Source organism: Amphiura filiformis, chromosome 18 (assembly GCF_039555335.1).
Source record: "Amphiura filiformis chromosome 18, Afil_fr2py, whole genome shotgun sequence".
Taxonomy (NCBI): domain Eukaryota; kingdom Metazoa; phylum Echinodermata; class Ophiuroidea; order Amphilepidida; family Amphiuridae; genus Amphiura; species Amphiura filiformis.
The window spans coordinates 5,770,424-5,796,630 of NC_092645.1; the positions used below are offsets into that span (position 1 = coordinate 5,770,424).

The following is a 26,207-nucleotide window of genomic DNA, read 5'->3' on the forward strand; positions in this document are numbered from 1 at the left end:
CTGCGCTTTTTGGTGACAGTGAAAGTAATTGTTCTTGGAGTTGCATGGGCAACAAGTGAAATCATTTGAGTATAATGTGACAGATCACATTCCCCAACAGGTACATCTGGTAGGTTGGTAGCTATCTCATTTGCAGATCATACAATGATACATCAATCAATTTAGGGAATTAGCGACATGGATCGAAACGGGTGGAAATGAGTCCAAATGGGCCAAAACACATCAAAATATAATTATATACAGGCGAGTAGGCCTATGTCAAGAATAGTGTTAGTCTGAATAAGGCTTTGGCTCTAAATGGTGACTGTACCACTAAGTTTCATGACAGTTAATACTAATTTGACCTCAGATGACCCTGGTGACTCTGAAATGACATTCCCAAAATTTGACTAGCTAAAAAGTGACTATACCTAACAAGTTTCATGCCCATCCGACAGTTTTTACTAATTTGACCTCAGATGACCCTGGTGACCCCAAAATGACCTTCCAAAATTTGACTCCAAATGTTGACTGTACCCACCAAGTTTCAAGCCCATTAGACAGTTCTGACTAATTTGACCTCAGATGACCCCTGGTGACCCAGATATGACCTTCCCAAAATTTTGGCTATAAATGTTGGCTGTATCCACCTATTTATAAGCCCATATGACAGTTTTACTAATTTGACCTCAGATGACCTCTGGTGACCTCAAAATGACCTCCCAAAAAGTTGGCTCTAAATGTTGATTGTACCCACCAAGTTTCATGCCTGTCCGACCGCTTTTACTCATTTGACTTTAGATGACCCTTGTTGACCCCAAAATGACCTTTCAAAATTGGCTCTAAAATGTTGACTGTACCCACCAAGTTTCATGGCCATATGACAGTTTTACTAATTTGACCTCAGACACTGGATGACCACAGGTGACCCTAAAATGACCTTCCAAAAGTTGGCTCTAAATGTTGACTTACCCACCAAGTTTCATGCCTGTCCAAGAGTTTTTACTACATTGACCTCAGATGACCCCCCAAATGTCTTTCCAAAAATTTGACTCCCAAATGTTGACGATACCCACCTAGCTTCACGCCCATTGAGTTTTTACTTATTTGACCTCAAAATGACCCCTGGTGACCCTGAAATGACCTTTCCAAAATTTGGCTATAAATGAAGAGCTTTGTTTCAAAACCCCTTACATCCACTTTTGGCCAAATTAAGTTATTGGCATAACATTATAGTGTGGGTAAAAATACACATTTTGGTGGTTGTTTGACCTTCATACTACCTTCCCTTCCGGAGTTATCGCATATTTCCCGTTTGGGAAATCTTACGGAATTTCCGGAAATCTGAACTTAAAATGAATATAGAATTGTTTTGTTTTTTGATGTATAATGGTAGCCTGGAGTGTTCTTTACCTATTAAAACCAAAAGGGACTGTTTTTGGGTCACTATGTTTGAAAAAAATCATTTTAATTAACAAAAGGTGTAGTTTCGGAAATACCCAAAAAATGCCATTTTCCCGAATTTAATTAAAATTCATACTTAAAAAGTAAATCAGATATTTCAATTTTTCTTTTTGATTTTCAAAGCATTAGTCAAGTTACATAATGTAGTGCAAACAAATGGGCTCAAATTTGATTGCAAAGGTGGTTTCTAGAAAAGGGCTAAATTTATTTTGTTGCAAAACCCCTTACATCCACAAAAGGTGCGATATAAAAGAAATAATAAAATAAATAGGAAGCCTTGAAAATTGTCCCAAACCTATTCTTTTAGTTTCTATTCATCAACACTTTATCCAGTCCAAAATTGAATCAAATCGAACAAGTGATGCTTGCATAATTAAAAAAAGCTGTTTTTCTCAAAAAGTCAAAAGTGGATGTAAGGGGTTTTGCAACAAAGCTCTTCAAATGTTGACTGTATCCACCAATGTTCATGCCCATACAACAGTTTTTACTAATTTGACCTCAGATAACCTCTGGTGACCCCGAAATGACTTTCCAAAAATTTGCCTTTAAATGTTGACTGTACCCACCAAGTTTCATGCACATCCAACACTTTTTACTCATTTGACCTCAGATGACCCCTGGTGACCCCAAAATGACCTTCCAAAAATATGACTCAAATGTTGACTGTACCTGCCATGCCCGTCCAACACTTTTTATTAATTTGACCTCAGATTTCAACTATTCTGTCAGCAAAAAATGGGGGCCTGTGTGTTCATGATAACACATGGGCACGTAATGGCTACACTAGCTTCCAGAAAAGTGCAGCAGTATTTTGCTGTGATTGACGCGAGCGGCATGTTAATGAACAACATACTTGGAGCTTTGTGTTCCCTTTAAGAGCGTCATTCAGATTATCGGTTTCTGATGGCCATATGATTGAATCAGCCAATCAGAACCCCACTTCTATGTTTACGCTGTGAACGCTCTCAAAATGTGAAGAGGTGCCATCTTCTGTGCCAGTGACTGTAGTTGGCAGCCCTGAAGCAACACAGTATTTGTCAAAAATAATCAAGCACATATAGCCTATTGCCTTGGGAGGTTTTTTGAATCTGTCTGCTAGAAAAAAAACCCAAACAAAAACAAAACCAGTTCATCTGGTCAGATCCAAATTGGCCACCAATGATGTTCTAACCAACTGAGTAACAGAAGCATGCTGGAGAAGAACGAAAGATTCATAGATATTAGGTTTGAATGATTCTCGTCACATTCCTTGTGGAATAATAATATCTATAGATTTCAAACTATTGCTCTCCTCCAGCATGCTTCTGTTTGAATCCAACCAGATGCACTCTTTTTGGGTTTTTTTTTCAATGTTTATGTGCTTTATTTGTTCATCCTCTCAACCCAGAGAATTAAGTATAATAATTTCACATATGTGATGAGATCAAGCAAAATCAGTCAGAAGTCGGAAATATTGATTTTGAGATACAGCCAAAGAAAGATTTTCTTTTTTTTCCTATTGTTTTGGAAACTTTTTAACTCATATCTTTTGAAGTGATTGTCCAAATTCAATGGTGTTTTCTGCAAAATGTATAATTGCAAATGCTGTTTACAATCCTATAAGAAATTTGAATTGAATTGAATTGAAAATTGAATATGTCTGACTTTCAGACTGATTTTACATGATCACACCACATATGAGCAGTATCTACAAGCAAATAACAAAGCAGACACAGCCTGTTTACTTTTTACTGTAATCAACAAAGCAGAGATAATGTCTTCTGTCACAGTATGATTTACCTGCTGTATGATGGGTGCCTGTGATGGTTCTGTGGCCAGTCCTGTGATATTCTTATAATATATCTGCCAAAGAAAAAATGGTGACAAAATAATTGGTTAATACACTAATTAAATAGGAAAATGCAAGAATTGTGTTTTGGCAAAATATCAACACTAAAAAGCTCAGAGATTGGCATGATTATTTGTTTAATTGTGAATCAGTGTGTGTGTGCATCAATTTTGATCAGCATTCACCTCTTTGACAGTATCCCCTTCTTAATGTCTGCGTCTATGTACAACATTTCAATATACATTGTGTATATGTGTGTATGGGTACACGTTTTGGGGGTGGAGGGGTGGGGGTGGGTGTGTGTCATATTTTGATCAGTCCTCACCTCTTTGTCAGCATCTCCTTCTTTAGCCTTCTTGATGGCAGCTTCTATGTGCATTGTGTATATGTGGGGGTGGGTACACGTTTTGGGGGTGGGGTGTGTCATATTCTGATCAGTCCTCACCTCTTTGTCAGCATCTCCTTCTTTAGCCTTCTTGCCCAGGGGGGCCACTCATATATAAAAGTTGTAAGCATGCGTGTGAATGCACTTCAGAAAAGCACCCTTAACAAGGACAACCATTGTCTTTAAAATGACCCTTAACAAGGATATAATGGTTTGTTAACCATACCCTTAACAAGGTAGGACAAAGTTAGGGCCTACAAGTGGATTAAATCCAACCCTTAGCAAGGATGTGTGATCAATTTTGAAGAAAAAAGTAAAAGACATCAACTTTCAAGGTTTCTTATTTCCTTTATTATTATACTCTAATTGGATACTTCCTAACTGGATTTGGTAGGCTTAGGCCTACTCAGTTATCATTATTCAACATAATTATCGCCTGCATTATTAGGGCAGTAGTAGGCCTATATTTTATTATGACGATTGTAGGGGTAGGAATGTGATTAGATTTAACTACCCTTAGCACGGACACATGGTGTCAAAAATGACACCCTTATTTGCTATAATCAATGATTTTGAGACCCTTAACACGGGCCCGTGCGAGCCCGTGTTGCAGCAGAAAAAACCACCCATATTCCGCGTTTTTGTTCACACGCATGCTTACAACTTTTTATATGAGTGGCCCCCCTGGGCCTTCTTGATGGCAGCTTCTATGTGCATTGTGTATATGTGTGTATGGGTACACGTTTTGGGGGTGGGGGGTGTGTGTCTGGGTGTGTGTCATATTCTGATCAGTCCTCACCTCTTTGTCAGCATCTCCTTCTTTAGCCTTCTTGATGGCAGCTTCTATGTGCATTGTGTATATGTGTGTATGGGTACACGTTTTGGGGGTGGGGTGTGGGGGTGGGTGTGTGTCATATTCTGATCAGTCCTCACCTCCTTGTCAGCATCTCCTTCTTTAGCCTTCTTGATGGCAGCTTCTATGTGCATTGTGTATATGTGGGGGTGGGTACACGTTTTGGGGTGTGTGTCATATTCTGATCAGTCCTCACCTCCTTGTCAGCATCTCCTTTTTTAGCCTTCTTGATGGCAGCTTCTATGTGCATTGTGTATATGTGTGTATGGGTACACGTTTTGGGGGTGGGGGTGTGGGTGTGTCTGGGTCAACACTATTTTTGTCACCTGACAAAGGGCGAGGCCCGAAAATTCGTGTAATAAAATATTCAATTACGACTTTATAATTATTCTTCGCTTCTTTGCTTCCTGTGTATGGGTAAACGTTTTGGGGGTGGGGGTGTGTGTCTGGGTGTTTATCATATTCTGATCAGTCCTCACCTCTTTGTCAGCATCTCCTTCTTTAGCCTTCTTGATGGCAGCTTCTATGTGCATTGTGTATATGTGTGTATGGGTACACGTTTTGGGGGTGGGGTGTGTGTCTGGGTGTTTGTCATATTCTGATCAGTCCTCACCTCTTTGTCAGCATCTCCTTCTTTAGCCTTCTTGATGGCAGCTTCTATGTGCATTGTGTATATGTGTGTATGGGTACACGTTTTGGGGGTGGGGGGTGGGGTGTGGGGGTGGGTGTGTGTCATATTCTGATCAGTCCTCACCTCTTTGTCAGCATCTCCTTCTTTAGCCTTCTTGATGGCAGCTTCTATGTGCATGACTTCTTCCAATCTACGGGGTATAAAGGTATTCTTGAAAACCTGCAATATAATTCAAAATTCAATTGATTACTCACACATCATTATAAAATTATAACAAACTAGAGCGGTTCTCGGGTTGCGCGGTTTTCGGCATACGCGGTTGGTGTGTAAGGTTGTTGGGTGATGGTATGGTAGTGGCTGTGTTTAAATGTGAGTTTCTTTTCAGAACCCTGTATGGGCGAAGCCTGGATGGTGGATGGGGAGTGTGGGTGATTAAAGAAGGAAATCATATGGAAATGTAATAGGCCGCACAGCTGTGTAATGTTTATGTTTTACAAGATGCCCAGAGCACGGGTTGGGATATCAAAAATGAGTTCACAACAGGTGTTGGTATTGCTTTACCAAAACAACCCGAACCGTGTGTTGGAAGATTTTGTATGTTTAGACAGTTTTCTAGCAATGTTGACTGTACCCACCAAGTTTCATGCCCATACGACAGATTTTAGTAATTTGACCTCAGATGACCCATGAGTGACCTTGGATTACCCCCAAAATGACCTTCCAAAAATTTGACTCTTAATGTTGACTACTCACCAAATTTCATGCTGTTATGACAGTTTTTAATTTGACCTCAGATGACCCCTGGGTGACCTCGGATGACACCGAAATGACCTTCCATAACTTGACTCTAAATGTTGAATATACCCACCAAGTTTCGTGCCCATATAACAGTTTTAGTAATTTGACCTCAGATGCCCCTGGGTGACCTCGAATGAACCGAAATGACCTTCCAAAATTGACTCTAAGTGTTGACTATACCCACCAAGTTTCGTGCCCATATGACAGTTTTAGTAATTTGACCTCAGATGAACTCTGTGTGACCTTGGATGACCCGAAATCTATTCAGCTCTGTAAGAACATCAACTACAAATACAACTGACCAAGTTTAGGCGATACACCATGTTGTTAAAACCCCTGTAGACCCTATGGCATCATCACACATGTTGACTTCCAAACTTCATCACAACATAAACTTCGAAAATGATCCATTCATACTGTCCCATTTATTGACACCTTCGGTTTGTATCAATTGCCAGTGAGCAAAATACACGTGCTCTGTTCACTATACACAGCAAGGTATAGGAAGCTATGTGCACGATATTACAACCTCTACCTTGCTGCATTTTATTTGCAGTTCTGACATCTGGCCTGCGCCGGTTTAACCAACCAGGTCAGACCTTTGGAGCGGGGCTAGAAAGGGATGACAGAAAGCTGTGTCGTCATAAATTAAATAAAATGTATTACGGGGCTAGAAAGGGATGACAGAAAGCTGTGTCGTCATAAATTAAATAAAATGTATTACTTTTGGTAAACAAGGGTTGTCTGAGAAGAAAAATGTGAAAAGCAAAATGAAAAAAAGAGAAGAAAAACAGAAGGGGGAAATGGGGAGGAGCGGGACGGAAGCTATGATTTCCTTTCTCCATGCTCAAAATTAAATGTTGAAATTAAAGTTTTCATTTTTCGTTGGAAAGGGTGTTCCCGAGTGATTGCGTATTAAAACAAACATTAACAAACAAAAACAAAATTCCCTAAATTGTTATGCCAAAATAAAAAAGATTATCTTGTAAATTTTTGGCTCTATGTAAAGTTTGGAAGGATTTTTGTTTCTCAAAAAAGAAAAAAAATCTGGTGTCATAATGAATCAAAAGATGTATGTTTTATACAGTAAATGAAGTAAAAATTATGATGCGCAGTGATTATGCCATCTTATTAAATTTCTAATCTTAATATTTCGTCTTTTTGTCAAATTGTCAAAAAGTATGTGATAGCCGATTTATTGCTCAACCGCACCATGTATTTAGTTTTGTTTAGTTGTGTCATTAAAATACCCAAACAATTAAGTTTCAGACGATGCAGTTCTTTCAGGGACACCCTGTATATAGCATGTTTGTACTACAGTATCGATTTTATTGAAGGTCACTGGTAAACAAACACTTGATAGTCTGTGCCTCAGGCCAGACTGTATGTGGCTATCACGATGTTTGTTCGGATCGCCCAACATAAATTGGATGTGTAGGAGACTAGGTCTGTGCAAACGAATGAGCGTTTCCATAAAGCAACACAAAAGCAAACAAAAAATACACCCATTGCCCGCTATTTACTGCACGAAATGAACGACTCTAATCAGGTACCGCACAAAATGAACGACTCTAATCAGCTGCGGCAATTCCACAATCATGCACAATGGTGCATAGGCCTATCTTATACATATATTCTTATTCGTGCATTTGACGGACTTGGGTGTTTTTGTTTTTGTTAAATATCTCCTCTCCTGAACACATATTATTATAGAAAATCTATCTACTTCTTCATTCGCTTACATTCTATATACCCTGCAACTTTCAATCTACACAGTGGCTAGATAACCCCTTAAACGTGCGAACAAATATTGCAAAACAAAATTAAAGTATGGCTCTCCGCCTATGGCTTCGCCAATACACAAAACAATTCATTAATCACCCTCCTCTTAAATATCCTCAATACAATGCGATTGAAAAGTGCAACCTCATTGAATGATGCCCAAACAAGCATTATAAAATATGGAGCTGTTAGGGGCAGTGGATAAAAAATGAGGGTCTTGGGGTGGCGGATAAAATTAGGGGATCTTAAGGGCCACACTTCAACAAAATACAGTGATAAATTACCATTTGCATTGTAGCACTGAAGTAATAACTTAACCATTTACATGGCAGCACTACTCTTTAGATTCATTGAACATAACGGGTGTATCCTTCGTATAAGAGAATACCAAACAAATACCAACTCTAATCCTAACCCTAACCCTAATTCTACCCTAACCCTAACCCTAATTCCTAACCCTAACTCTAATCCTATTAGTATTTCGTGCTCTCTTACACTAAGGATAAACCACATAATGGGCCTTTATTAGCGAGTAAAATTCAGCGAAAAAACAAGTGTCTGCAGGACATGCTGCTTCTAAAAGCAACTTGTCCGGTCTTTCATCTAACTTTATTTTATTTATTGGCGCTCTTATTATCTAGTTATCAGTAGTGTACCACGCAAAATAATCAGGGGGGGTGGGGATTGGAAAATATTCAGCTGATCCGATACCAAAATGACTTTACCTGGACATATTATATGCATGCATGAAAATATTAACCCCCTGAGCACTACCTGCCGATCTAACATTGCCTCTGATTGGTCAATTACATGATATCATTACTTTAATCACCAATCAGAATGGAGCTTTGCAAATAATTCACCCCAATGTTTTTGCGTGGTGAAATTATTCTAACAATGTTGACGGTTGGTCCAACTGATAATGAAAACTTCTATTGGCAGGTAGTCATGCATGGGGTTAAATTTTAATGCTGAAATGGGCCAAAAATGATAATTGAGGCCTAACACTGGCCAAGAGGAAGGTGAACATCATGCCGCTGCTAGTTATAGTGGCAAAATTTCAGTAACAAGATGGTTAGAGACAAGTAGCATGCCAGATAACAAGGTAACCTGTCTCGGACGTGCAAACAGGCACCATTTTACATACGGGCCTTTATTCTCAATATTTCAAATACACAAAACACTTGCCTCTTCGTCTATTTTCTCCTGTTCCGTGATCTCAGACTGTGATCTCTGTGCTACCCTCTCCATAGCCTATAAGACAAAAAGCAAATATTTCCACATAAATAAATTAAACATATTTATTTATATATAGTGCCTTAGATAAGATTGTTTGCTTGCCCTCAACCGACCGACCCAAAATTGGCGGGAATCAGGGTCGGCCCTTTCAACAATTTTTTTTTTAGTTTTGTTTTTAGTTTATACTTTGAATGAGATTTTATTACCTTTTCTGTGTCTAAATTTCATTTCAAAGCTAAATTTGGCCAACAACATTTTTCTTAAGAAGAAAATCATGTTTCCAATAAACTTGGCGTCTTATGCCTGTAAGCAGTCGTTATATTCCGCACCCCCCCCCCCCTATGGAAGACATTAAAAAAAAATACAATTCCAGCTGGAATTGAGATGTGTCTAGAATTCCAGCAGTCATTTTTAGCAAAGGTTCCGGCTGGAGGGTATGGAAGACATTGAGATTAGGTGAAATTCTGGCTGCTAAAATAAACGAAAAAACAAGAGTGGGGATTGTGAAAGGCCATGATGTGCCTATGGAAGACATTCACATTTCTTAATATTCCGGCTGGAAAATGCTCCAATTCCAGCAGAATCTTCACTTATGATCACCATCTCGATTAACCTATGAAAGACATTTACTTGAATTCTGGCTGGAAACAAAAAATGTTCGAATTCCAGCTGGAACCCTATGGAAGACATTTACATTTACGTGAATTCCGGCTGGCCATATTAGACATGTTACCACAATTCCGGCAGTGTCTTCCATGGGTTTTTCCTGACATGTGAATTCGGCTGTCAATTTAGCCCAATTCGGAAGTGTCTTCCATAGGGGGTGCGGAATACATCTGGAATAGCCCAATGAAACAATTACTATGGTGTATCACTCATCAAAAGAATTGTTTTAAGTAGAAAATAACCAGGGTTGTAGCTAGACCAAGTTGAGTGCTGGCTAATTTTACTCTCAAATTAGAGTGCTGGCTTGGGGCACAATCTTTTTAGCGAACATGAGGGATCGGGAATAGTATACCCCAAAATTGTTTTTGTTTTTTACTCTTTTATGATGAATAAATCATTTGTGGGGAAAAAATAAAAAAATTAGTGCCGGTCGGCCCCGGCCAGTGTGGCTACAACCCTGAAAATAACTTTTTTGGCAAATCCCATAAGCCTCTGCGTTTAGACCTATGTTGTCCTCGCGCCTCTGCACACTTCATGGCATTGATATGCACAGTAATGATGTTTGCTACCGAGGTGTACATCAGCATTATGTCAGGTGACAACATCAGGGTCCAGGGGCGGATCCAGGAATTTTTGATAGAGGGGGCGCCTTTTGGTCGACGACGAAAAAATGGTGTTAAGGGGGGTTACCCCCTCGAAAACTCAACAGTTTTGGCCCATTGTTTGCTGTTCGTGGCCGAATTTGTTCATTTTTTTAATTTCTTTCATTTTTTGTATTTCTAAGTTAGGCCGGCGTCCTTTGCTAGTCAAAAAATAGAGGGGGCGCACGCCGGCTGCGCCCCTAAATCCGCCACTGGGGTCCACATTAGGGTCTAGGTAACCCCATTTGATATTCACACCCGCTATGCAGAAGATTAAGGTCATGTTTTCCATAGGGGGTGTAGATTTCAAATGGGATATCCCAATACATACCTGCTCCAAATAGTCATCCATGTTTGATGAATTGATATTTGGATCGGTGACAAAGTCAAATAATTCTCTCACTGTCATCGTACACACGCCATTCTTCCTAAAATATTCTGTGACAAAAAACACCAGAAACATTTAAGTTCATCTAATGTACACTGAAATAACGTCTTGATATTTAAACCAAATATATTAAATAGTTTCCTTGCATCTCCCTCATGAAGCGCAAAATGTACCTTGGCATCATTCCACTATGTGACCAGTAAATTACGATTTGAAGTACAAGCTTGTTTGTGTTGTGCAGGTAACATGCGCTAAGCGATAGTGTGTAAACGTTTCAACACTCCTAATGCAGTAAAATAAGACTCTCATATGGGGATGAAATACCAGCATGAAACTCCATAGGTGGGACGTGGGAGTATATGGGGTATTCCAGTTGAAATCCATACACCCCTATGGAAACAATGGTTTTAATCTTCCACCCAGGGAGTGAAGATTTCAAATGAAGTTACCTGAATCGGTGACTCCATTTGAAATCTACACCCCCTGTCCAATGTGAAGATCAAGATCATATCTTCCATATAAAGTTTGTTCGGCTTATATAATGCGGAAATTATTCGGCTTTTGTTACGGCGCACATCAATAAAGTCCCAACTCACGCTTGCGTAAATTTACAGAAGCGTGTGCCAGTCACACATTACGCAATGCACAACTAGCGTAAGCATTGCGCCCAAGGGTGTGCATGCCATTCCATATCAATACACGGTGTTATGAGTCTTAAATTTTTCCGCCTTATATAAACCGAACAAACTTTAGGAGGTGTGTGGATTTCATCTGGAATAGTCTAATGCAGCCAAATGAGATGAAACAAACAATTAAATTGGACTATCCTCAAAGATGCCAGCAAGCCCTTCGAAACAATCCTGAAATAATGCGAGAGGTCTTAGGCCCCTAGCGGGTCCAAGGGACAGCACATCACCAGAGCAGGAGGGGGCGAAGACCCCAATCTTTTAGGGAATTTAAAGGGAGTCTCCGGCAATCACAACATTATGCCTTATATGTTAGAAAAATAAATATCAAGCACGAATCACATGGTTTTATTTAAAACAAACTCATATTGACCATAAAAACGAATAAAAACAGTCCGCTCTCAACACACGATATTCAAAATTCCCGCGCCGAAATAGTCTAAGTGCAATGACGTAATGGTTGTTTGAGCTCAATTGTCGCCAGCCTTCATTGTATTACTGGGACGTCATTGCACTGGACAATTTCGGCGCCCGGGCATTTTGAATATCGCGTGTTGAGAAACGGATGTTTTTATTCGTTTTTATGGTCACTATGAGTTAGTTTTAAATAAAACCATGTGATACGTGCTTGATAATTATTATTTTTGCATATAAGGCACAATGTTGTGATTGCCGGAGACTCCCTTTAAACCACTTTTTTTTATTATTACCATTTTAGGGCTTTAAATGACTTTTAACATTTGTTTTAGTCAAAAATTAATGTTAAAAAAGAACAGAAATTAAAAAAATTAATGATAGGGGTTATTTCTTAATGAAAATTACAAAAGCTATAAATTCTGAAAATTAGAAAACTGGCATCTCTCCAAGTCTCCATCCTTTTAAAATGTAACTCATTTTTACCTGTAACATTTGTGCAATCTTTGCGTAAGAATTCCAAGGCATGAGGATGGTCGTGCTCGACCGACTGTGATACGTCTATGATATACAGCTTATCATTGCAGAATCTACAAATATGAACAAACAAAAAATAAAGATTGTAAGTAACAGTGAGACAAGAATGGATAAGGCAGCGGAGCGCCATTACAGGCCCGGGTATTAATGAACACACAGGCCCCTTTGATCAGCAATGATGTGCAGGATTTCACAAGTGGGGACAGCAGCCTAGAGGGCCACTTGACATTGATATAAAATTTGATCGATTGAGCCCATATTTATTGGTCGAGCAATGAGTTTAAAAAATATTGGACGAGATATAGTCGAGTTCAATATTTTAAAGTTAGCGAGACCAATAAATGCCCATTTTTGAGAATACATCAAAAAATCATCAAAAAAATCACTGATGTACATGGAGGTTTGCAACAAAAGCAGTTTTTAGCGGGATGCTTGGGTAGGATGAGCATCCTGCCAAAACTGCTTTTGTTGAAAAACACCTTACATTAGTGATTATTTTGATGATTTTTTGATGTGTTCTCATAATTGGGCAAGTGGATGTAAGGGGTTTTGAAACAAAGCTCTTCAAATATTGGGCATAAATCATCCAATTTTATCATTATTATGTTTTGAATCCAATATTTTCACACAGTTGGATTCATCAAAACATGACAATTAAATTTATGGGAAAGTGCTGATACTAGGGGCCCATACTAGGGGTTCGATACTAGGGGCCCCATTATCTTTGCGTTTTTACAAATCCCCCAATATTCGACAAGAGTGGTTCAGGTAATCTCATTTGCATATATTACTGTAAATACTTACATTATTGACCAAATTTCAGCTCTTATTTGAACATACAGTTGCCCCCATTTAATATAACATTGACCATTTCAGCTTTAAAATGACAATTTTTTATTCACTTCATGCAAATTATGTTCTAGCCACATTGATCACCATTTTTCAACTCCTCTAACCCATGAGACATGACCCCCATTTTTGTTTTATTTTCTCCAAAAGACTCTCTTTAAAAGAATTTTGGACACATTTCTGATCAGCTTTCACAAACTTTTATTTTTTACTTCAAATTTTGATGACTTTTTGAAAATATTGTTTCAAAACCTTTATATTTTGCATATTAGATCCCCCCATGTTTTGGGGCTTTCTCACCCAATATTCCCCTTTTTTGGTTTCACATCTCTCACTGAAAGACCCAGTAAAAAGTGAAAAAAAAAGAGACATTAGTGGATCCCTAAAAAACCACTAAAATGATCCCTTAAGACAAGTGGGATATGGCAGGAGTCATATTTTTTCAGTTTTAGCTATGAGGCATTTTCTGGAAATTAGGAAATGCTCTGAATATGTTTCATACAGATTATTTGAGTAGGGCAACTGGGGAAAGTACACTGATAAATCTGATCAATTGGACATACAGCTTTCATCATATATCAATTTATAGTTTCTTTTATCAATAATCAACACAATTAAAATCACCTAAAGTGACTGAAAAGGTTCATTAGTATGTAATTTGTGCTAAACTTTTTAATGTTCAGGGTACTTTTCTTTTATTAACTTTGATCTAATTTGCATAATTAATGAGCTAATTTGCATAAATGCTAATTAATTATGCAAATACGGGGTTCGAAATTTTTTTTTCAGCGCCTCTTAATTACACATGACTCAAACCTGTTGGTAGGCCTATATTGTTTGGTGATATGTTTAAGTCTATTTTGTGAAGTGGCAGTTACAAATATATATGAAAGGTTTAATTATGATTGTAAATCTGCAGGTTGTCTGAAGACAATGGCACCCATGTGACATGCCAAAATGATACTTCCTCAAACTTTTGAAATGTGTATAAAGCATAGGGGGTCACCACAAAACCAAGTTTGTTGAAAAAACTCGTTTGCACAAATTTGGTTATATATAAAAAAGTTCTGTAAAACTTACACCATATTAAATTCACTAAAATCAGCATGGACTAATTTAGCTTACTTGGTATCCAATTTAACATATTTGAAAAGTAACTCACCAACAACTTCTACAATATTAAAGGAGTCACTAAACAACAATGTGTAACAATGCAAAGCTATGACCTTAACTTTAAAAATAGTTGAACAAGTGGGGAATCCCAAAATAATAAGGAAGTAAAGGCATAAAATCACAATGGCAGCTAATGGCACAGTTATCGCCAACTCAAGTCGAACCAAAAGTTTTGACACATATATGCCTGTACAGGAAGGTTCAAGTCAACATGTACACCTTCAGATTCTACAGGGTGATATTACTAAAGAAAATACTGATGTTGTAGTTGTCTTCAGATCAGACACAGACATTGCAGAGGGTGATTCATTGAGATTATTGCTGGCAGCAGGAGATGGTGTAGAAGCGGAATACCAATATGCTAAAACTCAAGGAGGGAAGAATGTAACCAAGGGTATTGTGTTAACTGGAGCAGGGAACTTGCAACATCCACAGCACATTCTGCACCTACTGGTGCATGAGAATCAAAGACGACTTCGAGGGACAATTGGTGATGGTCTTCTGTTGGTTGAGAAGCAGCAGTTGAAAACGATAGCATTTCCACACTTACCATGTCAGCTCAGTTCAGAAACAGTCACAATCATGGCTGAAATGTTGGATGCGTTTATTAGAAGGGATCGCCCGTTATGTCTACACTTTATCCAAGTATTTCTAGCAAATAATAGCAGGTTCTATCAATATGCAGATGCCAGTTTGAGATGTAATATTGAAACTTATTGCACAAAATGAGTTTGAATACATGAGAGAACCTTTTATATCACCCACATCACTTTTATTCACTACCAAACGGTTTCACTTCTATTTTACTACCACTATGATCCACTTGACTGGGGTAAAGCATTAACTTGATAAAGAAACAAAGTTAACAATATGAGTAAAATTCTGATGATGAATTGTCATAATGACATTGGAAAAAATGATTCTAAAAAGTTATAGAAAAGAATAAAGAAATTTATTCAAAACAACACCTAGAGTAATGTAGGACATGTTAAAACAAATAATGGGCTCACATGTAGTTCTAGAAAAGACCCTCTCCACTATCCACATGCTGTCTATGCTGAAGCGGTGGGCAGTGCCCAGAACGACCCTCGGCCTCGACGCTACCCAACTCTTCTCGATTCAGTGTTTCGGTATCGGCACTATACACGTCTCTGCTCATGCTAAAACACTCACTGTTTGGACATCCTGATCTGAGGGAGCTGATCATAAGTTCAACTCACATGTAATGATTCTGAAACCGCTGAAGTTTTCAACGTGATGATAGCTTGCATATATGTACCATAACTGAAAGTAGTATTATTATGTTTACGTTCCAATATGTTACAGCTAAATATGTTTATGACCACATTTGCAAATTACCAAATTAAAAGTCACCTGGACTTGATGATATGTGATGTGATCAAGCAAAATCAGTAGGAAATATTGATTTTGAGACATAACCAAACAAAAGAGATATTTCCTTTTGTTTCCTGTTATTTTTGGAAACAGGCTCTACAGTGTGGGCCAAAAACAACTTTACCCAATTTCAGATGGTGGTTGATCGAATTGTAGAAGAGCTATTCATAATATTTTTACATATTCCAAGTGTATATATTTCTAAAAGTATGTGAAGAAGAAATGAAAGCAAAAGAAGCTAAATTAACAAAATGGTGCTAGTTTTACGTCCGAGGGTCACAAATCACTTTGTCCACACGTTATTCAATGGCATGTGTCCGATTGCTAAGCGTACGGCATACATATGCATTAGGCATACATGTAATTGGTAAACATGTTTGGCTTGTCTTTGAAAAGTGATGATTGTTTTACATGCATGAAAGAAATACAATCAATTTTAACCCCCATTTACTTGTCATGAACTCGAACTTCACGCCTGTCATTGACCAACAATTAGCATAAAAATTATACAATTACAAAGGTTTTATCTGGCGCAATTTTTGAATTTTAAATAGGCATTCATGCATTTTGTGACTGCGTGGCTTATTTCTAAATAGGTTTGCAAGGTGTCAAGATAAGGCAATTCACAACACAAGAGATGATTTTTATGGCAGAGGTATACCTAATTAAGAACAGAAAGCTTTTTGGTAGTGCAGCGTCAATTTCGGATTCGCTTCCCGAACGTAAGATCCCACGAAACCTACCATAACTCTACATACTGAACATTTTCACAAACTTGAAGTGTGATGAATAGATGCAAATCACAGAGCGGACGTACAAGAACTGGTCGTTCAGCTGCAAATATATTGCAGCGGTTCAAAGGGAACTTTCAGCTTACCCCAGAGTCAGTTGTCGACGCAACAATTTGCCGAACATATACCACAAACGCAATAAGTTCAATAACTTTCTTGTAGATAACATTTCGTAATGACAAAAAAAAAAAATCAGGTCTGAGGTTACTATTGCTTTGTGCATATTTGAAGAGAATTGTGTTTATCTTTGTTTCGTGAAAGTTGCATATCATGACGAAATATCATAGCTTGACATTTAAATTGTTCATGTTTGATTTATTTGATTGTGTTATATAAAATTGCTGAACAAATTTGTGCGTATACAAAGTGGTTCTCATTCTTTATCGAACTCGCAATTGTAAGTGATGCGAAACGACAGCTAGTAGGCCTTCGCGTGGACAAAGTTAATTTTGACTCTTTGATTTAAAACTAGTGTCACGGTTTTAATTTAATACATTTTTGGATAGTTTTTTTACCAAATACTCTAAAGAAGATGTTCTTTATGAATATTTGAAAACAATTTGCAGCAGACTTTTCAATTTTGAGATATGAACCTTTTAAATTGGGTAAAGTTGTTTTTGGCCCACACTGTATAATTGCTCATAACTTTTGAACTGGTTGTTCAATTTCAATGGGGTTTTCTACAAAATGCAGCTTTGTTAATGCTTTTTACTATCCTATAAGAAATTGAAATTGAATAAGAGCGACTTCAGACTGATTTTGCTTGATCACACCACATATATTGATGTAATATCAATTGTTAAAGATTGCAGCTCCATATGATTCTGATTCACTTGCATTTATTTGTAATCTTTCACTTGTAACTGGCGTCTTCCCCTCTGATTGGATATGACAGCCAAAGTTGTGGAAACTATCATCCTATATCAGTTTTAAGTATTGTACTTAACTATAGACAGCCAAAGAATTAAGGTACCAGTTATGTTCACCCATATCCTAAACAAATATGGCACAATTAAAACCAGCAGCGAATACATGTCCCCTTTAGCTCTGATTAAAGACCTCATTTGTTGAAATCGGTTGAGAAAGAAACAGTGGTCAAAAACCCAATTAAGGAAGAAAATCAAAAGTTGCATGTTATAATGAATGAAAAGCTACCGCTAGTTCGAGAATGCTTTGTGTAAAAATCAATAGGGTATCCAGCAGAGTGATCTGCAACTTTTGAATTTGCATCTTCCTTGGCATTTTAGATCACAATGTCTTTATTTCTTACCTGATTTCAATAATATGGTCTTACATCCAAACTAAAAGATGCACCTCTTGGCTGCTGGTTCTAATTATGACAATCCATCCTTGTTTAGGATAAACAGGGTTGAAAATAACTGGTAACTTAAATTATTTTGCTGTCTGTCTGTATAGAGCATCTTGCAGATAAGGAAGACTGTATGATCATCTAACCTGTAATAATGGCACCATTTTATTCACTCACTCTGTGCACAACCATGACACAAGAGGGCAAAGTTCCGATACTTTTGTCATTCCCAACTCCAAAACAAATTCTGGTTTTCACTAAGGGGCTGTGCATGTGCAATAAATGTGTACATATGGGTTGGTGAATTCTCAAAATGGTTTGCCAAATATCTGAGCAAAAATGTGCTTGCCTACCCCCCTCTGGACGTGCCAAAAAAATCTCTGCCCCTCCATTTTGACGTGCCAAAAACCTTTGCCTCCCTTTTGATGTGCCCCTCTCCTTTACACATGCAAGATTTTGGGGAACCCAAATTTAAATCTAGCACCTTTTTCCAGATCTCAGAGGACTCAAAGCGCTGCAATTTCTCTGCCGATGGTCAAGAAAAAAATTGGCCAACATTGGCTCCTGCGACATCCGGTAATTTCATGTCCTAAAGAAAGCAATGGTTAAGAGAAAAATTGGGCAACTTTTTGATTATTTAACCTCAATTTGGATGGTATTTTTGGCAACTTTGACAAGACAGCTAATGCAAAAGTGGAAATTTTGCATGATTAATTTTTGGCGCCAATATTGAACTGTTTTCCTTGTTTTTAAATGAGCGATTCTAAGTTTCCTTACATTGACCTATACACAAAAGGAATATATTTGCAAATTGTTATTTTCGCTGCAGAAGCTTGGAACGTGAAAAGCACAAAAATAAATGTAGCGCAAAAATTTCTACTTTTAGTGTAGTTGCTTGAGACAAACTTGATCACAAAACATCAGCCTCCAAAATAGGTACTGTATAGCGGGAAATTTTTGTGGGGGATTTAATTTTCGCACTTTTGCGGTCTATCACATAGCCGTGAATTTTTAACCTCACAAAAAATATTTATCACATATAGTAGTTAATGTGAATATTTTGTAAACACGAATTAAACACCCACTAAACTGTCCAGATTTGATCAAATCGCGAAAAATTAACCCAGCAAAAATATCCCACTATAGAGTAGTAGGGGGGCAGAGGGAGGCACGTGCCCTGGGCACCACCCTTGGGGGCCGAATTGGCCAATTCAGCATAGATTCTGCCTACCTCCTAGCGATGAAAGTCACAATTTTCGCACACATTTTAGCATATTATCATTTGAAAGATCATATTCAACATAGTTTCTTAAATATTAAACCGCCGATCTAATGGCACAGGCCTCTTGAGTTCTTCTCAAGACGCTGCCAGAAAAGATATTGTCCATACCCATCACCAGGCCATCTTATGCACTGGACTTTGCAGAATAACTGTCTTAGGAGCAGAGTTAATCTCCTTTGAGGAAGCTCTTCCAAGAGTATGAGGATCAGGACACTACGGTTTTCCTCTAGTACTCTATGATGTGCCATGTTAAGCTCAAAGTGACACCAGTTGTCATCAACAAAATGAGGTGAGAGAATTGCAATAACTTTGCGACTTCTTTGCATGTGAAGTGACAATTCATTGAAGATGAGTCTGCCTGCCCGTATGTCTCTGGTCTTAAGACAAAGTCTGAATGGTTCTTCACCTTCCTCAATGTTTGCTAGAAGTTCACCATCTACCCAATCTTCATCTTGTCCATGGTATATCACATAAGCATCATACCGAGGTACACCATCCTCATCCTCGTTATCACCAAAATGATCATCATCATTATCATCAACAACAAGGTAGTTTTGATGGGGTCTTCTGTTGAACATAAGGAAGCGAATGTACTGAATATGCCAGCGATACCGCACTATTAATAAAGTTGTAACAATAACTAGAATCAAACATGCCACACCTACGGCAATGTAAATCCACAGTTTTGATTCACAGTCCAAGTCAATCTCAGTTATACTCAAACCTTGTTTTGAATCTGGCGAATAGCAACAAAAGTTGTTGACATCAGCATAGTAACCATTAAGAGATATATCTTTATCTGTTAATAACCAGTTCCTTAATGCCATAATATTGCAATCACATGCCAGTGGATTATCAAATAGAACCAAACTTTGAAGCTCTGGGTGGTTTGATTGGGATAGAAATGTTTCTGGGACAGTTATAATTTTATTTCCACTCAAACACAATGAGTGCATGTACTTCAGATACTGTAGATTGCTTAAAGATGTAAGTCCATTGTTGCTCAAATCCAACCATGTTAAATTCCTCAATAACAAAGCATCTTCTTTGTCAAGTGTGGTTATTTCATTGGAACTTAAGTCAAGCTCTTTCAGGTTGGGTGATTTAAAGACCTTGAATACTATTTTTACACTCAATATTAATTGATCACCTCTTTTTTGATCAAAATAAACCTGTTGCAGATGAAGGATTTGTAAAAGAGGTAAATATGTTTGGACATCTGAATCATATTGATATATTCTTGTTCTAGACAGATCTAGAATCCCAAGTTTTGGGCATATGCCACTACTGAACAAATATATTTCACTGTATTTGGCATCCAAGACATTCAAATTGGGTGCACCTTGACATATTTCTATTAAATATACACTGGGGGCAAATGCTTTTGAGTCTGCAGCAATCAGTAGTGTGTTTAAATATGGGTTACAAGGAAAGTTACGGGGCAAATTATTCAAAATGTTACCTGATAAATCTAGCTCCTCAAGGGATGAAATAGAACAAAGTTGATCAATTACGATTTCAACCAGATTAAAAGATATGTCCAGAACCTTAAGAGAATTATAGGTGCTGAATATGCATAGTGCATTTGATGAAAATATGTTTAAATTCAATGCGTTTAAATGTAATTCTTGTAAGTTTTCTAAGCCATTGAAGGCATTTGCTGAGAACATTGGTTGAGGATTCTGAACCCCATTTATCTTCAGTATGCGTAGATTTGGGAACCATTTGAAAGGTGAATCCCCAATCCATAATTCTTCACCAGTTATCGCTATTTCAAGCATAGTCAATGTCTCATTCCATTTTCCCAAACACTCAAATGTTGTTGAATTTAAGCTGACAGTATTATTTGATGTCAAAACCAGGGATAAGTTTTGAAGTGACAGTGAACTTATCAGCTTTAAATCCTGTACGACTGCAGTGATATTATCTTTGTTAATTCATAGAATAAGGCTGGTGAGGTGATCTAAGTCCTTATATGGAAAGGATGCATAGGTATAGAGTGTATGCAATAAACCCAAGCGGAACGAGAGTTGCTAAGTAACCGCTAACCGAACCATAAACACATGCATGATCAGAGAGCGAGTCTTCAATTTCCCCATAGCTTCCCACGCTGTACACACGTCAGTCGAATTTGGCGGTATTCGTTTGTTTGTCCTCCAAGTTATAGCATTGTTCACTTTGTGTTGAACATTGTAAGTGGGCCTCACTAATGACATAAAGGTTACTGTTATATCATGTCAAGAGGCCACTTTCATGAATAAGCTAAACAGCCTATGTGGAGGAATTGTATGCATGAGCAATCACACCAATGACGTAGTAATGAATACCCTCTATATGTCAAATGTTTCAAGTGAATTTTTTTTAAGCATTCATCAGCCATGTTTATAATATTATCACCATAACTAGCCATATCCAATGTCTGCAGTGACATAAGCGAGCAAAACTTGAAATTGGTACAGCCTTTCACATTCACATGCAATTTCAGGTATTGCAGTTTAGCAAGTCCAGTGAAGAATTTTCCCATGTCATCACAGTCCATATTCAATGTAACATCTAGATTTTGCAGAGATGTAAGACCAATAAAAGGGGTCTTCATCACATTTTTCAAGCTACCAAAATTAATATTGAGCCTCTTCAGGTTCATAAGTGGTGCAAATGTGGTAGAATCAAGACTGGTAATCGGATTTGTCCAAAGAATAAGTGTCTGTAATGAAACAAGATGTCTAAATGGCGAACCAGTTAAATCTGTCAACTTGTTGTCCGACAGGTCAAGTGTTATGAGCTGATTTAACCCTTTGAAGCTATCGTCATAAAGACGAGAGATATTATTTCCATTCAAGTCTAGAGTGTGCAAGTTATCAAGCCCATTGAATGCTTCATCAGGAATAAAATTAAGCTTATTAACATACAGCTTCACCCAAGTAGCAAACTGTGGTAATGGTGGTATGCAGACTAAGTTTCTGAAAGTACAATCTATGGATGTCTGGTTGAAGACTTTACAAGGAATAGTTCCTGTTGGATAACGGCATGGTGACTGATTGGTTGCTGAAGTTAGTGCTAGGATTTGACACAAAAAGAGTATGCTGATGTCTTGTAATATAATCACAGCCATGATGGAACTAAAAACTGACGGTGAAAGAGCGGTAGAATGAGAAGCTAACTGGTTGCAGACTACAAACAGAATAGTTTTGACCATGTATGTATGGAATTGTTGAACTTCAGTTGCAGTTTGATCACACTCGAGTAAACATAGTCATAAGGTGTATTTATAGAGTGCATCAGGCATGATATTTGACTTAAATGTACAATACAATCTGTAAAAATGCATTGATAGTATTATAACAGGATCTTGTTTTTGTCACTATTGTTATTGCATTTTAAAGGGATTCAGGCTGATTATAAACAAATTATTCACTTTTTATTCACAAAATTGGCAGTCCACTATAGGGGAGGTACTTCACTTTTTTTTGGGTAGGGGTACTCCACCGGATCCCATTTTTGGTAAAATTACCCTTGAAATGAGTTAGGTTTCGGAAAATCTTGAGCCACACATCCCTGTTGCAAAAGTAATCTCGCTGCGAGAGTGAAGCTGATCAGGTAAATATCATGCATGCATATCATATGTGCATACAAGATTTAAAATATTTTGTAGTTCAAAGAAACTATATGCGACGTACGGATATATAGTAGCACTCAGAAGACTGATATAAATAGTGTGTAATGAATATTACACACATGTTAGTAGCACATTTTGTGATTATCTTATTTCCATTTTCAATAAAGGTAATGACAAAAACAATTTATGTTGAAAAAAGCTTTTAAAAACAAGATCAAATGACCCATTATGTCCCCTGGGTGTGACCTTAATCGTCCCCATAGAGAATGTGAATTTTAATTGGGATAGCTGAACAGGTGACTCCATTTGAAACCTACACCCCTCTGTGTGGGAGATTAAAGTCATATCTTCCATAGGGGTGTATGGATTTCAACTGAATAGCCCAATGCAAGAATATAGTAGTACATGTATATCATGGATGGGCAACCTTTTCATCCCATTGGGTCAAAAATATTTTTTATCAAATGACGTGGGCTGCAGATTGAAGCATCTGGAAGAAACATTTTCTGTGATAAAGTGCACACGTAGGGCTTGAAAAATTGTGATTTTACAATAATTTGCTAATGACTGATCAGTGGCGTAACTAGGGTTAGTAGCGCCCGGGGCAAGAAACAAAATTGGCACCCTACCCCCACCTGAGAATATCTTAGACGCGGGGGTGTGGGAATGGCATCGGCATATTTTTTAAGTTAGGCCGATTTGGCACCCCCTAGTGGTAGCGCCCAGGGCACGCTGCCCCCCCTGGTCACCCCTAGTTACGCCACTGTGACTGATGATATAAATTACCTGAGACAGAATTAAAAAGACTTAGTAATAGGACACTTTCCTGAAGGTACCGTGTCAACAATGCCTAGAAAAGTTGGTTTTTGCCTTATACACATACCATAATTTTTTGCCATTTTCTAAGATTCCTGTTTTTCTCAATAAAGGCACCAGATGAACAACCTTTCTTTTACACACTACTAACCCATTAAGGTTCGTGGGGAGTCTGATTAACAGTGACGTCAGATGTAAACTACACCTAACTTTTGAGATGATTTGTATGTTTGAAGGTGCAAAATTAATCATAAGGAACACTGTTTTAGCGCTGCATTTAGAAACTCAACCATCACGACAAATCGTAAACAATCATTCCTGATTTTGATTGACAGGTGACATCAGAAGCAAACTGGTCATTTTAACCCCCTGAGCACTACCTGCCGATCTAACATTGCCTCTGATTGGTCAGTTACATGATATCTTCACTTTAATCACCAATCAGAATGGAGCTTTGCAAATAATTCACCCCAATGTTTTTGCGTGGTGATATTATTCTAACAATGTTGTTGATTGGTCCAATTGATAATAAAAACTTCTTTTTGGCCAATCGGCAGGTAATTCTCATGGGATTAATTCTGTCTCCAATTATAGTTTTGTTCATTAACCTTGCTTAAGTAGGCTAAAGAAAATAACCCTAAAAACATTTAAATTTCCAAATGAAAATTATGCGTCCCGCGGGTAATAGGTTGCCCATGCTTGATGTATATGAAGAGCTTATTTCCAAACCGTGTTAAGTCCACCCACCTTTTTAAAACCAATTAATTCATTTAGAAAAATCGAAAGTCTCCAGGTTTTAACTTAACATGTTTTTATGGTCCTATATATGTCACCTTCAGTAATTTTATAGAAATCTAACTATTTTTCATTGCCATAACTCCTAACTTTTTCAAAGTGAATCTTGTGGACTTAACACTGTTTGGAAATAAGCTCTTCATATATGAAAGAGTTGTGTATAACTTACAGCATATTAAATTCACTAAGATCAGCATGGACTAGCTTAGCTTCTTGATAGATTTGCCTCACAGCTTGTATGCATTCTACGTAGAGTTCTCTAGCTTTGCTCTCTGAAAGTGTCACATCTTTTAATAGAGGTGCTGGCCTGAAAATTAAAACAAAAATATGGAAACTTAAGTCCTTTGAATCACTTTGTTCTGCGACATTAGATGAGAAAGACTTTTTCATTAATTTATAAAATATTTTTATGGTAATGCAAATGTATTTCAGTTGTTGCAGGGGGGGGGGGGGCCTAAAACACATCCATGCAACTATTCATTGCCAATAATCTATGAAAATTACACAGTAAGATTATGAGGTTACTTTGAAATTATAGCAGAAACATCGATTTGCTAATTTTTGCACCTACAAATGAACTATATGAAATAAAAATACCATCACTTTGGCATGAAAATAGGGCTTTCTTCAAAATTTAGAAGAAGTTAGTGGAGAATCCCATTGAAAACTACAGTGACATTAATAAAAAAAATATATAGCATTAATATCAGTCTGTACACCTGATACAGATTTAGTGGTACAGTCTAAGTCTAGTTTGATCATTAGCAATGTTATAAATCCCATTCTGTGTTGGTAGTATGCTCACATAGGCAGTAACTATGTGAGAAACACATGAGTAGCTTACCATCCATCTGATCCAATGAACTCCATGAGTAAGACATGACTTCTGAGTAGGATGGGTTCAGGACATGATATGCCTACTGAGTGTAACCTGACAATACAATACACATTATAGTTATCAGCAAAGCAGATGTGTAAAAATCCTTTTGGGGTATCCAGGTATTGTATATGTTCAGTGGTAATTCAATATGCCTTCAGAAAAAAACTAATGTTTCCTGTGTTTTGCTAAAATTCAGCTTTTTCAAGAAGTTTAAACTGACCTTCAAGCACCAAAATTCACTAACCTTGAATTTTCGATGTGTGACACATCCTCATCAGAAGAAGTCCTAAGATGTTGTGATGGACTTGCCCTTTTGTCCACAAATCGAGTTAGTGAGTTTTGGTGCTGAAAGTCAGTTTAAACTTCTTGAAATTGTTTATCACCAGCACGTTTGAACTTACATTCGCGTAAAATTCAGCTGTAAACTGAATGTTCCAATCCAGTTGGATTTTACAAAATTTGGCTGAAATTGTTTGGAAATCGTCATTGGGCAGGAAAAACCTCCTACATGTTATGTACTTGTGGTCCTTGAACATGTTTAAAACAAAACTGCCAAGAGGATACATAGGAGATTTGACTTTAACATGTTCAGGGGCCAATAATACCTAGGGTTTTTTCCTGCCCAACAACAAATTGTAGAATCATCCACACTTTTCCCACTGCTGTTAGGATGAAAATTGCTGGATCTGGAAATTACATGGGGTGTGGTTTTCATTTGGAATAGCTCATTATGACATGTACATCACAGTCTTGAGGAAGCTAAATGCAATATAATTACCTGATGAGATTTCTCATCTCCTTCTCTGCCCAAGTTCTTACCATCTTACGTGGATTGTGTCTGCAGTAACCATGTCGAAACCTGGAGTAAAAAACAAACATGTGCAAAGAATACTGAAAGATTATTATTTTTCTTAGCAACTACACATATTTAGTTGAATTGTATGAACATTGTGATTGAAATCTTCAGTCTTCAGGATGGTTGTTATGTTATTAGTCTTGATTTCCAGACA

The 26,207-nt window shown here is 37.6% G+C and overlaps 1 protein-coding gene across 1 annotated transcript in view; it reads right to left on the reverse strand.

The window, feature by feature from the left end:
* The window catches only part of LOC140139794 (serine/threonine-protein kinase RIO1-like), a 45,588-nt gene that overhangs the window by 3,426 nt on the left and 15,955 nt on the right, over positions 1-26,207 (reverse strand). The window contains exons 10-17 of the mRNA XM_072161506.1: positions 25,976-26,056; positions 25,162-25,248; positions 24,487-24,624; positions 12,241-12,344; positions 10,598-10,704; positions 8,909-8,974; positions 5,264-5,359; positions 3,223-3,285 (exon numbers count right to left, since the gene is read on the reverse strand). Of these exons, the coding sequence (XP_072017607.1) occupies positions 3,223-3,285; positions 5,264-5,359; positions 8,909-8,974; positions 10,598-10,704; positions 12,241-12,344; positions 24,487-24,624; positions 25,162-25,248; positions 25,976-26,056 (742 nt within the window). The remainder of the gene's footprint in view (positions 1-3,222; positions 3,286-5,263; positions 5,360-8,908; positions 8,975-10,597; positions 10,705-12,240; positions 12,345-24,486; positions 24,625-25,161; positions 25,249-25,975; positions 26,057-26,207) is intronic.